Source organism: Cuculus canorus, chromosome 1 (genome assembly GCF_017976375.1).
Source record: "Cuculus canorus isolate bCucCan1 chromosome 1, bCucCan1.pri, whole genome shotgun sequence".
NCBI classification, from domain to species: Eukaryota; Metazoa; Chordata; class Aves; order Cuculiformes; family Cuculidae; genus Cuculus; species Cuculus canorus.
Genome location: NC_071401.1, coordinates 195147896 through 195163728, shown reverse-complemented (window position 1 = coordinate 195163728; position 15833 = coordinate 195147896). Strand labels below are relative to the sequence as shown.

Sequence of the window (15833 nt, the reverse complement as noted above, 5' to 3'; positions counted from 1 at the left end):
CTCCCATAAATGCAATTACATAAAAATTATGGAAGTATGTATCTTATTGCTAGATTTATTTGTATCTTTCCCCTTTAATTTAAATCTTCTTTTATGCTTATTTTATCCTCTTAAGTTACCCTTTCTTTTACTTTACACTCATCTTTAACTGATTAACATGAGTGAAATTTTCTAACTTGGTTACATTTTTTCATGTTGCCTTGCTCTTTGAAGCTTGGCTTTCCTACCAGAAAAACAAAACATAACAAAGCAAACCCAAACTCAAATTCCAAAACAAATTTGTTTCCTTCAGTCAGTGAAAACTTCCATGAAATAAAGTACAGGATATTCTTGTCCTATGATAAAGACTGTTGAGGAAGATTGTGCTGAAAAGGGGAAAGGGAAGGACATATCCTTCATATTTTTCTATCAGGAAAAGGTGGGTTTTCTGGCTCTGGGCAAGAACCTTTTAAATATAGGAATCCATGAGGAAAACATAAAATACGTATGCTTAAATAGCTGTTCCGTACACCCGCATCACTGTTCTCTTTACCCATACCAATAAGTTGTTCATATTCGTTTTCTACCCACAGGTGCCCATCAGAGCTCTTTTCAAAATCTCTTGAAGAAAATTCCAAGAAAAAGTGAGCACAATCTGAGGTCACACACAATCTGAGGGAGCTCTCGTATATCCTTCCAGCTTGAATTCAGCTGGAATTCGACACTAGCCCCTGGTGTCGAACCACAGTAGTTTCTCCAAGGCTGGAAGGTGGATACAGCTGAGATGTTGGTAAGAAACTCAAGATGTCAGAATATGAATGAGAATTAAAACCATGGAAGGTAGAGGACCCAACAGATAAATGAGATATTTTGCCATATGAGCAAAGCTAGTTAAATCCAGCCCTAACTACATGGATACCTCCTCACCCCTGCATTAAGTGCTTTTACATTCTCCGTTTTAACAGATTATACTCACTCCCAAGAGTCAGCTCAAAGCAATACACCAAGGAACTCATCTGGAATTTCAAAACAAGTTTCCTGTAACTCAAATGTGATATAAATAAGAAGTCTAAGAATTCTGACGCTCCTTATTTTGAATTTCAAGGGTTTTTAAGCTTCTTTTGGGACTCTTCAGAACTGAATAAAACAAAGCCAAATTTTAAACTGAAAAAAAATGATGCAATCTGAATGTTGGTCTAACTCCTTGCACTCTTTTTATAAAAAGCATCAAGAAAAGCATGGAGGATAAATATAGCCACCAACAGGAAATTGTTGATTAACATCAGTTACTCATAATCACTATGAAAGTGAAAAACTTAAAGGCTTCCTACGAAACATTTAATTTGAACAGTGCCTAGTATCCCTGCATTTCAGGGAAATGATGGAACCAACACATGTTTCTAATTATGTTTGCAGATACTGCAAAATAACTAAAATGTATTCTAAGCTTGAATGGAAAAATAACACTTTCCACCACTTCTTTCTAAACTGTAGGGTTTGTAATTATAACAAGACATTGTTAATACACTTAATGTTATTTTAACACATAGAATATCCAACATCTTATTTAGTTTATTTCAAATATCTGAAAGGTCTCATCAAATAATTCTTTTGCCTCGTAATAGGAGAGAACAGAAAAATATAAAGGGATTAATACATTTCATAGTTTGTATACACTAGGATTAGTATTAGCCAACTGGCAAATGGCTCTTCTGTCCAGTCTGCTATGTGAGGTTTGGAATTTTCTCTCTATGTTGTTTATTTGAAGAGTTTTTCTTACCTCTTTTGGATAATATCTATATGTTTAAATATTAGGGGAAGAAAAAGGATAAGTTCTTCTCTTTGAAGAGAAAACTCCTTATCCTCTGTCAAAATCCTCATTGAGTCCACACTGTCTGGACACTTACCACACAGCTTGGGTGTTTTTTAGTCTGGGGAGAAGGCAACACCCTCTCCCATCGATTTTTCAGTGCTTCTTCCTACACTGTAGGAGGAAAACAGGTACAAGCACTCTGAACTCATGCTGACTCTTGCATTCCTATCCATAGTGCTGGCTATTATTCTCCACAGAACCTATTTAACCCTTTAGAAGAGGTGAGCCAAGGATATCTGCTGGTGTATGGCTCACCTGTGCCCGACAGCTACAAATTGTCTGGAGGAAAGGCTGGACCCATAAGAAAGCACTAATGGAACTGAAGCTTTGTCCACAAGTTCAGCCCATTGCTCAGAGCAAGTTCGTAACTGAGCTTGCACTTGTGCCAGAACAGTGCAGAACAATCTACACAGAAATGGAAAATGAGGAGCACCTGCTCTGGGTCCTTAGCATCACCATTGTCATCAACTAGAAGTGTCACTGATATGCCAACGATAAAATGAAGAAAAAGCAGAATACTAACTTGGCTTCTAAATGGCTAAATACAATAGTTTATATTGTTCTCAATTTCTGAGAATTTCTATGGCTTCTCATTACTTCTGAAGATCAGCTCCTGGCTACTCCAAGACAGGGCATCCAAATATTAAAAAAAAATAATCTATAGAGGTAGTATTTGTAACCTCTATAGTAATGGGTTTATCTTAAAAAATCCCCCAAAATGACAAAAATCTGCTCTAAAAACTACCAGTCCAGATGCCAGAGAATTTAATGACTGGAAGGACTTGTTCGACAATTTCATCTGATTCCCTGAACAACATATAGGACATTTTTTACCATCTCCACCACTTTTGCTAAAGGGCTTGAAGTGTACACTTCATTTTCCAAAATAATTTGTTTACATAATTTTTATTACAACATACGGTAAAGCAAAAACCAAACTCCATTTAATACAAGAAAGGAGTAGAATCAGAAAAATTAAGGGTGAAAGGAACCTCTGGATGCCATTTAATCCAACCTCCTGCTCAAAGCAAGGATAGCTTCCAAGTTTGTGACCAGGTTTCAGGATTCTGTCCTGACAAATATTGAAAATGCAGTGTCCAAACATGGATACAGTAACTAAATAAATATTGCACCAAGTATAGGATAGTGTCTATATTCTGCTGATATACCAACACCTCTCTCTAACTTTTACCCAAAAGAAGACACTGATTTGTCCCGAAGTACACTGTGTCTGAACATCGACTCACTTGCATATTTTTTTTTTGTCTCACTTGCACATCTTTTCCAACCCATGCAGTTAGACTGAAAAGTATTGCCTTTAGACTTCAGGAAGCAAAAGGAAGGCAAGATGCCAGAATAGATGATAATAATCAAGCCAGTGTATTTGATATTCTGATTCTTTTTAATAATACGATTTAACTGATTAAATTACTTCAGAATGCTTTCAGCATTTATAGAAAAAGAAACATCCTCACTGAGGTTTTTGCCTTTGACAATAGAGGGAGCCACAGATGACTAACTAGCTCAGACTAAACACCAGGTCTTTAGATGACCTAAGCTCTGTTTTTAATGTAAAGTGTTGCATCAGAACTTATATATGTCCAATAAATATCATCATTACACTTTTTATGCAGTCATCTGGATCAACTCAGTTTTCAGTAAGCCTCAAATATTCATACACAGTTATAGAAGACTAACGCATCTAAAATAACCTACAATTTCTCTACTCAACAATGTTACAGGCCCCAGAATATGTGTCTAAGCATTTTTAGACAAGAAGATAAAAATCACTAATTTAAGACTGTAAATATTTAGTTACACTATAAATTGTAGGTACCAGCATTTCAATGCAGTTCTGCATTCTACTTTGTAGATGGGGAAACACCTAAAAGTACAGACAGGAATAGCTATGCTGCAGATATTTAGAGAATTATATGCCTTGTCCAAGTTATTATTCCAGAGAAAGGTTATGATAGTAGAAGGTAAAGAAAAATGTAGTATAATTTTTAAATTAATGCTGTCATTGAGGTTAAAAAATCCAGTGGAATCCCCCTCATCTGTAACTACAGAGTGACAGGCAGTAGATATTTTAGGGTAAGTATAGGAACTCGCCAGTGAAAGCCTATTTACTAGACTTTCAAGTAGAAAAAAATTTGTCACTGAGATGAGGCTACTGGTTGCACAAATGCAGGCAGATATTTCTCTCCTGATCTTTGTGATGAGCACAACTATAAAAAAGTAATAAGTACATTTGTATAAAATCACACTTATATGTTAATCTCTTTTCCCTTCAAGAGCTATTTTTACAGGAAAAAAATCGCTTTTCTAAGCGATGTCTATTTGGAAGCTAAAATAACTTAAATAATTTTTAAAACTATGTTTTTGTATTTCACAAAGTGCTTCACAAATTATTTTGCCCTCTTTGCTCTTCCAATAAAACCATAAATGTAATGAATAAGAAGACAGCATGCACTTTTAAAATATAGCATATCATTATTTCACAAAGTGAGGGCATAAGGTTTATGGTTCTTTGGACTTTGTTGTTTAAAGGAAAGTGAGTGGGTCACATTGGTTCCACATACCACAAGCCACTAACTCAGAAGACAAAAGTCAAACGTTAAAAAAAATGAGAAATTATTAATGTCTACTCACTTTATTTTGATATGGAGTCTTCTATATCAATACAAGATTGAAACAAGACAAAACTGAGAGTGAGGGTAAAGTAGAAGAATACACAAAAACACTGATATACCTATTTAGAGTAGATAGAGAATTGTATTACCTTACACAGAATTTACAGTTTTTTAATTACAGATGGATGAGCTAGGCATCCTTTAATGAAAAATAAACTGCAGAAAAGCTTTCTAAAACTAACAAATAAGAACTAAGAAAAATAATATCATGAATTCTTTCCCAAGGCATAGTTCATCACTGTAGTTTTGTCCCCCGTTTATGAGAAAAAGCAATCCCTGGGTGGATGAAGCTCTGAGCAACCTGATCTAGTGGAAGGCATTCCTGCCCACGGCAGGGACATTGGAACTGAAAGATCTTTAAGGTCACTTCCAACCCAAAACATTCTATGATTCTATGAAATACCAAAAGTATTACTACAGCAGCTGAATCTTAACACATCCCACCTTTGCCACCAAAACGGCAATATGAATGAGTCCAGATGTGCTTCAGGTTTGTTCGTACCAATTATTTGAACTGCTTAGACAAACCTAGATGTTTTGCAGCAGTTCTTCCACAGGAAATTTTAACTCCCAGCGCAAATTGAGAAAACAAGCAGATGGCAAACTGTTGTGTTTTAAATTGCCATAGTCACTTGTTAAGTTAACATCTGCCTACAGTCTGAACTTTGTTGGTTTCTGTTTGACCTACATTCCATTATCTGCCAGAAAAAACCAAAACCTTGCTCTAAGAAATCATGGGAAATGGTTAAGCTGGTTTTGATAAACCTTGAATAAACAGTCCCCTGACAAGTCAGTTAAACCAAAATATATTACTTCTTTAACCTTGTAACCACCGGATAGTTCTGGGAATGGAATTCAAATCTTCAGTAGAATTTAACAATGTCATGAGCTCTCAGTTATTTTCTTTATCTTTAGGAAGATATGTCTGTAAGAGTAAGATATGTTTTCAGTCCACAGGAGGAAAAACAGATTCCTAAAAAGACGACTAAGAGATGAAAAACTACAAGAAAATGACCTTTAACCCAACAAAAGACCTTGGCAGAAAATTCTCGCTTGTGGTCATCAGCATTTATTTGGTCAGATCCTTTCACAGTTGAAAAAGATTGGCTTTGGGGTTTTGTGATTGCATAACTACTTCAAAATTTTAAGTATTATAAAGAACACTCTAGGGATCTAGAAAAGCCCCATCTGGGAAGAAACTTTGTATATAAACAACCCACAGTCCCACAGTACTCAATTTTGATCTGGTCCAATATTTTTGCCTTTAGTTGAGCTGCCTCAGCAGAGAGCAGGGACTTGTGAAAAGCTCAATTTTGAAAGTTTGCTTCATTCATCCCAAGGAAGGTGAGAGGCTTGAAACACTAAAAAAGGCTGTGGCGTACTGCTTTGAGTTCCCGAAGGAAGAACAGGGGCCTGACAAGTTGTTGAGAATGGACATTCCTTCACAGAACAGGAAGGAAGACCAGTCCCCAATTACAAAACTTCTCTGGGTAGAAGCATACAGATATCTGATGGAGAAACGGCTCTTTCGGGCTCCAAACAGTGTGCTGATGCCAAGCAGCAGAACATCAGATTAAGAACAAAACCAGGACGATAGCAGAGCATCTCAAGGTTACAGAAATCTCCAAAGGTGGGAGTAAATATCACAAAATGAAAGTATATGAGGGACCAAGGAAGGAACGTCTCAGGGCAAAGACATTTGAAAAGCTCAGATACTTCTGATTTCTATCTGAACTTTCTTTGCTTTGACATTCAGTGATAATAGATATTTCTGCCCTTTTTGAAGTTACTGAGTACTAAGTTTAGGCTTCCAATGCAGCTCAACAGTCATAAATAATAAAAATATTTTATATGAATGTAAACATTTTGAGGTAATTAATAAAATGTCACCTACCAAGGATAATTATTATTAATTTTATAGATACAGAATAGTTTGTCCAGTCCAAAGTCCCACACCAGATGGCAGAGTTCATTGTAAAGAGAACAAAAAACAGTGTAGGGGGGGGGGAAATGCCTCCCCAAATCACAGGGATTTAGGAATCCTATTATATTTCTAAATACTCTCAGAAGAGGTTGGTATAGCTTTCCTCAACACAACAGTCATACAGGAGAACAAGGCTGTATAAATACCTGATTTCAGACTGATAGAAAAAAAAGTAGGATGAAGTGAAAAATTTAAAAAATTTACTCACAAATCAAAATGATTTCATCTGTTACAAACATTTCAGTTTTGATGCATTTTTAAGAAAAACAAAGTCATGTCAATGTCTTACACCCATGTTACAGTCTAGAGTGGTGTCTTCTACCTTATTGCTAGGGGACTACCATGGGAGAGATACACAGTTTTGCCACGTAACTAAAAGCACTATGGCACGTTCTGGGATGTTCATTTAGAATACAGAAAAGGTAGATTCAAAATCCATTTCCCCAAAGAGTACTCTGACCATTGTGCTATGCAAGAATCTAAAGGAATAGTTGTAGCAGGTTGGACAAGTAGGTTTTTTTACCAGGCCTCCCTCCTGTACCATCAATATAAGCCTGTTGTCCCTATAAAAGCTAGTAACACTCCAGAGATCGTGAACTTATGGAGTATGTGTGTGACTGATGTCTGTTTAATTTTTAATCCATATTTTAATGTTTAATCCATATTATGAGTAATTTCAAACAGGGCTTGGGGAAATACATTGTTAAGGTTGGACTAATTAAACAAGAACTGGTGTAAAAATCCTTTACTCATGCAAGTTATTTGGCTCTTAACTGAGTTATAAATGCACAAAGACATGTCCATGTAGCCTTGCTTTGAGGCACAAGGAAAATGACATAGATCATTAAAATTTCATAGTCACCATGTGAGAATGGCAAATGTGGCTGATGAATAAAAATAAGGAAGTATATGGCAACTGTCACCTAGAGCTGAAGCATTCCATATGGTGTGATTAGTCATACAAAGTACATGATGAAGCCTTAAAGCTAATACAAGGCACAATGAAAAAGAAAAGTAGGAACTGAAAATCAGGAATACAGAAGAAAATACCTTCCCCAGCTGCCTGCCTTACTTCACATTTAGAATTTCTGACATTATTCAGAACATCAGGCTTTGCTTTGTGTTTTCTGGACAACCAATCCAACAGTTAGGAATCTACACACTGAGAGGAACTGGGTCATAAGTTCCCTTCTTTAAGAAGGGTTCAATAAGAAGTATGCAGAATCAGGTAACAGAGAATTTTAACTGAGATGTGCCATACAAATCATGGATAGTCAGGTAATTATCCTAAGAAGCACTAGGCAATATAGGAAGAAGAAACTGCTGCTTGTCTTCCTTAGCTTGTGACTCTATACTGAAAAATATTTGGAACCAAAATTATACATGTGTTTCAACATGTTTTTGAATTTAAATCATTTTCACAAAAATATCTATTCAGTTTTAAAAAGGTTTAGGAAGAAGGGAACTGAGTGTCAGTGAAGTCATTGCTGAGATAAATCTCAGACAGAAAGGGGCCTTTTTTCACCTTTTCCACCTGCTGAAGTAAAACCATAGTCTGGTTTTCAAAAGCAGTTTTAGAACACTCAGATGTTAAGAAACAGATGTTAGAAGACTATTATAACACAAGCCAAGTGATTTTTTTTCTTCCCAAAAAAAGAAAATCCATGTACAACAAGGAATGAAATTAAAATGCATAAGTGATCAGTAGACATGCATTTCAGAATTTTACTTACATACACTAACTCTGAGTCAGGAATACTCACTGAAATGTGCTTCTCTTGCAGGCACTACCTACTTTGCTCTGCTATTAATCACTCATGATGCAAGCACTCCCACCCATTTCTGAGAACAGTGTAGGCAGTCTGATAACTCCCAGGCTTGAAGCTGCCCTTATAAAGTTCCACTTTTACATACTTCCTCATACTGCTAGTTTCTCTGCAAAGATGAAGCTTCTCCTTTACTTATTCTTGCTGAAGACAGCTCTCCTTGCTGTAACAAATGTTTTTGCAGTTGTTTTAGAAGATGAAGAGGATGCTAAAGAAGGAAAAGTTACTGAGACCTGTCCTATAAAGCTCAAAACTAATCGGAAATGTGATGAAGGTGAGGATTGTCCATATCAGATAAATCTGCCTCCAATGACCATGCAGTTACCCAAAGAATTCAGACTGCTTGAGAAGACTCTCAAAGAAGTACAGACACTTAAGGAAGCAGTAAACAAGCTGAAGAAATGCTGCCAAGATTGCAAGCTGCAGGCAGATGACAACCGAGAAAGAGACAGTAGCAATGAATTCCTTCCACCAAATGCAGAAGCTCTAGCAGAAAACAGTGAAATCCAAGATAACAGAGTGAAGGAACTGCAAAGCAAAGTTAACAGAATGGCAACCAGCTTAAAAAATGCAAAGAACCAGATTCAGACACTGCAGGGTCGTTTAGAGAAGATGAGCCTCATAAATATGAACAATGTAGAACATTATGTTGACAGCAAAGTTGCTAATTTGACATTTGTTGTGAACAGCCTTGATAACAAATGTTCTACTAAATGTCCAGCAATGCAACCAAAACCTGGTATGTAACGTGTTAATTCTTACTACCTGTATAAGCTTTCTGTGCATTTTACAAATACTAGGTAAACAATTTAAAATATTTTAACCAAATAGCTGTGTTATTAACTTCACAAGTTTAAGTATTTGCTCTTTTAGTGTTTATTTATACTCCTGTAAAACATTTCAGCTGCCACTAGAGGGTTACTGAGAGCTGCAGGTGTTCAGTTCCTCTTAGAATTGGTCTTTATTATGGGATTTAAAACATGACTTTTCAAAGGTCTTTTTTTTTGCAATTTATTTAGTAAATGTGAAAACATAACTTTATGTTACACTGTACTACCCTTCATTAAGGATATCAAGCATCAATGAAATACATATATTTTCTCCTTGGATGACAAAGGGTAAATTTTCTCCAGGTGTACCTTAGAAAACTGTGTGGGTTTTTCTCAATGCTGAACTGCAACTACTCTGAAAAGGTCTGCAAGACATTATTAAACATCAAATGAATTTAGAAAATGTTTAGTATTTAACAGATGGATAATAAAATATTTTTTCCACCATCACAGCAAATATCTGACAGGTTCAGCTAAAAAAGCTTATTAACATTACTTCTCAGGTGACTAATGTATGTATCGTCCTTTTAATGCTAAACCCTTAGCTTTAATCTAATACAAAAGCAAGATAAAACAGAAAACAGGTGTTATCACTGAAAAACACTTTTTCCTTTTACTTTATAATTGTCCTAATCAAAATTGAGAAATAGAACTAATGATTTTCTTTCTAATGTTGAGTTATAAAGGGAAATTTTACTTTTTTTTAAGTCATGAGGTTTTTATGTCACATATAAGAACCGTTGAACACAAGAAATATTCATGAGATTGTCAGTGTATTCTAGGACATAGATATCACATCTATGAAGATAGGGCTCTCTACAGATAAAACAGGGAAAGATCAGACTGCATTACAGCTTTTAAGCCTCTGTTCCTTAGCATTCAAATTTAAAATAAAACTGTTCTTCTGCCTATCCATATTGAACACTGAAGGATCTGCAGATGGCACTGTGAATGCACAGCTGAAATTCGCAATAGAGTAAAAAGAGCAAATGAATAACAATAAAGGTAATGCTTTTTCTATATCAGCAATCAGCTTAAATTAGTATAAATCAACTACTTTAATTCACATATAAAACATACACTAAAAGAAGGAATGGTGTTTGGTATACTGATAATGAGCAATGACTCAGATTTAAACATTATTTCATAACAGACAGAACTAATTTTAGATATTTCTCATACTTACTGAAATTTTGAGTACTGTTCACCACATGAGTATGTAGATATTCCTTAAATTTTACAGTAACTGATGCTAAAAGGGTTCGTAGCAGCAATACATCCATTATGAAAACTAGCAAGCATAACAGCTACAACTTTTTCCCATACAGGAACTTTTCCTGCTTCCACTGAAAGTAATAGCAAAACTTTGTTTAAAAAGGAATTGAATTGGATTATAAAGGCATTTTAGCTGAAATGTATATCCCTTGCCAACATCTGTTCTGAAACCTAGTCTTACATAAAGTTCAGTGAAATAAACAAGAATCTATAGTGGATTTAGATTTGGTTTGTAAGCCTACAATTCCTATAGTTTTTGCTCCTACAGATGTCCGGTTTTCTGTACTGGCAAACAATGAGTCCTGAGCCTCACCCCCTGCTGCAGCCTGAGAACTCTTTTTCAAGGAGTTCAATTATTTAATTTTTTTTCTAGGAAAAATATGCAATTCAAGCCTGCAAATTAATATGCCCACAAATTCAAAGGAATGAACATTAGCGGTTTGATACTTAAAGCAGAACTTCTGAGAACTCTCTATCATTTACTGAAGTACATGATGTTGAACACAATGCCACTACTGGATGACATTGTGGATCAAGAACGGGTTTTCCTTCTGCAGGAAAAACCTGGGGGTATTTTTCTTCTGAATAAAATACATCACTTAGCATTGGGAAAAACTTTGTTAACAGTAAATGCTAAAACTTTTCCCTGCTGTAAAGCCAGCAAGACCACATACCGGAAAGCACTGTCCCTGTTCTAGCTTCATCTTTCTAGGAATCACAGTATGACTACAATAGATGAAAAAAATTTATTACTTTTTTCCTGCTTCCTAAAGTACAGTCAACATTAACACATGAAACATTCCTAATGATGTTATGTTCTGTATCAAATTATGTCAACTAAACAATAGCCAGGTTAAAGTCATTCCCATATGGACAAACTTTTTCCCTGACATACTGCCAGGTGAAGATTTAAATTACAGCCAAGGTGTGATGGTATATATTTAAATACAAAAACCAGCAAGTATGTAAACACAAAGCATTGGAAATGTCAACTGAAGAAATCAGGCTGAATTTACAGGAGGTAATGAAAGGATAAAGAGAAGTGTAGAGAAAAGGAGAAAAAGGAAAGCAAAAATCAAAATGTCCCCATATTAGGTAGTTTTGATACAAAAAGTAATTTAAATGGGCTTTTTGGGACAGCTATCTGATGCAGAGATCCTGGGTGGTACCCACTATAAAGCAAACCCGATAGAAAAAATCACATTTGTCCCTAGAACTGAAACTGCTGTAACACTATTTCCTATAAGCCAATCTCTGCAGTTCAAGTTTTATATGTCACATCAGTCTGGGTAAAGACTTTTTTTATTTTAAGATTGAAATTATGTTTATTCTAACACTATCTGTTCTTCCATCAGTTATACAAATAATGCAGAGAGACTGTGGTGATCATTACACAGCAGGCAGAAGGAGTAACGGAATCTACAGGATTAGCCCTGACCCCAGAAATGCTAGCTTTGAAGTTTACTGTGACATGCAAACACAAGGAGGTGGCTGGACAGTGCTGCAACGGCGACAGGATGGTAGCACTAACTTTAACAGAACCTGGAACGACTACAAAAATGGCTTTGGAAACCTCAGCAGGGAGTTTTGGCTTGGGAATGACAAAATTCACCTCTTGACAAAGAGCCAGGAAATGCAACTGAGAATTGAACTTGAAGATTTCGATGGTATCAGGGAGTATGCGAAATACGAACACTTCTATGTGGCCAACGAATATCTAAAATACCGTCTAAGTGTTCACGGCTATAGCGGCACAGCAGGAGATGCTCTTCACTACAGCAAGCACTACAACCATGACCAAAAGTTCTTCACAACTCCAGACAAGGACAATGATAGGTATCCTTCAGGAAACTGTGGAGCATACTACAGCTCTGGCTGGTGGTTTGATGCATGCTTGTCTGCCAACCTCAATGGCAAGTACTACCACAAGAAATACAAAGGTGTTCGCAATGGCATTTTCTGGGGTACATGGCATGGTATGTCTGACGGTATTCCCAGTGGATACAGGCAAGCCTTTAAATCAGTAAAAATCATGATAAGACCCAAAAGTTTCGTGAGGTAATTCTATATCTTTCTCCTAACTAGTTTGCATTGGAATGCACTCAAAGTCATACTTACTCAGTATTATACTCAGAATTCAACTATTCAGTTATGTTTGGCATAAAATAGTCCTAGGCAAAACAACATATTTCCACATAAATTTTTAGAGATGGTTGGTCCCATATAATGTATTAAAAACAGCATGAATGTTTCTGAATAGTTATTGCTAAAATTTAGCACAGTTTAAGTCTTGGTATTGTTATGTACATATTCTAAACATTGCTTTTGGTGCTTTTACTGACTGTGATATACCAGATTTTATGATTTAAAACATTTAAATGGTCTTCTACAAATTGTGTCTGAATGAACACCTACAATTTAACCTGAAATTAAGTCGGAGGTATAACTGCTAACATATAAACTTGTCAACGCTTAGAATGAAAATTAGTCTTTTTGAAACAGCTTGGTGTTTTATATCATCTTTCCTACACAACTTCAAAGGTGTACCATAGCAATATCAATACAAGCTAGGAGAAGTACTACTTGTCCTTTTTCAAGGACAAGAAAACAGAGGGCCACATGGCTGGTCCAAAGACAGGAAAAAAAGCCTTGAAGAAAACTTAGAAACTGAAGACGATTCCTCAAATCTTATCTCCTTTGTCAAAGAGTATTCTAACAAGTTGGTTAAAGAATTGAATGAAAGCAAGTGGAAATATTGTAGAGAGTATGTAATGAAAGAGAACATTTCCTGCTCATTTTGGTTCCACTGTTCAAGCTTAAGGTCCTATTTGTCATTTGTGGGAGAAAGGAGTCGTTATATGGCTTTTTGCACATTTATGTAGGCAGGTAGAAATGTAGGAAGAAGACACATAAGAAGAATTAATGCCTTCTCATTAATGCCTCTAAATATACACATAAACAGTTCCCAGTGCCATTTTGTTTTCTCCTGAATCTTTTAGGTAAGCCAACTGCTTCCACATTACTCTTGTGGCGATTCAACCTCTCATTTAAGTACTTCTCACTCTAGGTACTGTTAGGCTTAAAGTTACAAAAGGATTGTAAATATTTTGTAAGATACAAAAAGACTGTGTTCTCCTCATTTTCTGAGTATCTCTTTTGTAGCCACAGAAACCAGAACAGGTCGCTGGCAATTATAAACTTTTTTTCTTCTAAAACATTAGAAATGAAGCAATCAAATTTTTAAATACTTCAGGAACTGCAAATTAGAGATACTGTTTAGTAAAGCTTGTGTTGCAGACAGCCAGCATAAATTTGACTACATGTATCTACTGCCTATCCTAGAAAGGACATCTCTACAATTATCACAGAATCATAGAATGGTTTGGGTTGGAAGGGACATTAATGATCATCCAGTTCCAATCACCCTGCTCTGGGCAGGGCCACCGCTCTGTAGATCAGATTGCTCAAAGCCTACAGTGACCAATTCTGAGCAGAGATGCAATTTATCTTAGCAAGAAGCTATTTTGCTATATTGCTTACGCCAATCTTGAGATGTAGATAAACTATTAAGACAGTGGTTTTTTACCAGTTAATGTATAGACTTTGCTGGCATAACCTTTTTGGTTAAAAGACACATAACAAAGGAAAAAAGTATACGCGTGACCTTATGCTTTACAAATACGACCTTTACTGCTTTTTAAGATGGTAACAAGAAGTATTGCAGTTACAAGTTATACAAATGAGCAACAGTGGCAATTGCTAAACTGTAAAATATTAATATATATATTTTAAGGAAGTAAATACTTTGAAGGATATTTCAGTGTGAAGTGCGATTTGGTTTATTTTATTCCAATTTTAAAGAGTAATGGAAAATTTTAATTGCAAGATGCATAAACTTTACTCGAGAACATGTTTAAAAGGTATAGAATATTTATTTTGGGATAAAAAAGAATTGTTTAAACAAAAAAAAGAGCAACTTATGAAGTATAGTTTAGAAGAGCAAATATGTAATATGATGACATTTAATCATTTTGCATTAAATGTACAGTTTGCTCCTATTCATTGTATGGTAACTATGATTTCCAGTATCTACAAGCTTCTACTTGAAAATGTCTTTTTCCTGCTAAGTTGCTAGAAGAGAAACTGTCCTTTTATTCATCGTGTTTAAAGGAAACTTCATAAAACACAGAAATTTTAACAGAATGAGCAAGTGAGAAAAGAAAAGAAAAGAAAAGAAAAGAAAAGAAAAGAAAAGAAAAGAAAAGAAAAGAAAAGAAAAGAGATGCATAATGTTGTAATGTTGTTACACAACTCTGAATATTACCTGCCTGGAACTGTTGTAGCTGAATGTCCATGTATATGTACTATTTTTACAAAGTGTAACTCCATCTACTTGTTGCAAGCATTATTTTTGTTTTAACTTGGTATAATAAAATTAAGTCACACTGTTAAAGCTGTACTACTGTCATAGATATTTATGGAGGCTATAAAGAAAAAATCACAAAGTGCTTTATGGATTTTCTTTAAAAATTGAAGCAATAAGAAAACACAGGTAACACGAGATGTCCAACAAAGATGACATGCCAGAAGAGTGCTAGTAATGATAGTTCTCAAGAGATTGATTTCATGACACTTCAGCTGCCAGATGATAATAAAGGCTGAAATCTCAGACATATTTTTGAAACTATTCATATGTTGGTAGAGAAAAAAGGAATTGCCAAATCAAGAGTTTACACAACTTCAATCTTTAACATGGAAGAGGAGAAGCAAATTCACCCATTTTCTGTTACAACCTTTCAGATCACATGCAAGTTTCATCAAAGCATTTGAATAGAAATACTACCCCAAATTAAAGCATACAATTTTTTATACAAACAAAAGCACTTGGTCTCTGCTTAAGGTTTAATAATTCAAAACATGTTTTCCAGTTTAAAGCTTCTACATAACACTGATTATCATATGAAAACACTTGTGGTTATGATCTTGCTAATATTTAAATTGTGGATTTTAGTGAAGAAGTTTACTAATACCAGGTTTGATGGCAAAATTCTTACGGGCTGTGTCCAAAAAATAAAGGCACAAACCCATCTGTTCAATGTGCTCAGCCAAGTAGACTGTAATGTCTTGGCTTCCTATGCAATGCTTAAAAAAATTTGAAGAAAAAAAAGAGAAGAAATTAAAAGAAGGCATGAAAGCAGTGATTTTTTTTCTTCCCTTTGTTATGCAAATACCTGTTTCTGTAATGGTGTTTTTTAGGGAAACACTGCAGTCAAACTGACAGAGTGAGTTGTGAACAACAGGTAGTTTGACAATAAACTGGAATTTATGTGGTTATCTTCAAAGGAAATTAAGATGATTCTCAATCCACAGCTA

The 15833-nt window shown here is 35.4% G+C and overlaps 2 protein-coding genes across 2 annotated transcripts in view; one reads left to right on the top strand and one right to left on the bottom strand.

The window, feature by feature from the left end:
* The window catches only part of CCDC146 (coiled-coil domain containing 146), a gene marked incomplete at its 5' end in the record, with an annotated part of 48686 nt that extends 40370 nt beyond the window's left edge, over positions 1-8316 (bottom strand). Inside the window, one exon of the mRNA XM_054068571.1 lies at positions 8263-8316. Coding sequence (XP_053924546.1) covers positions 8263-8316 — 54 coding nt within the window. The remainder of the gene's footprint in view (positions 1-8262) is intronic.
* Positions 8313-14696, top strand: FGL2 (fibrinogen like 2). Its single transcript, XM_009561385.2, has 2 exons — positions 8313-9094; positions 11816-14696. Exons 1-2 carry the CDS (start codon positions 8347-8349, stop codon positions 12520-12522), a joined length of 1455 nt encoding a protein of 484 aa, XP_009559680.2. The 5' UTR covers positions 8313-8346; the 3' UTR covers positions 12523-14696.
* The last annotated feature ends 1137 nt before the right edge of the window (positions 14697-15833 follow it).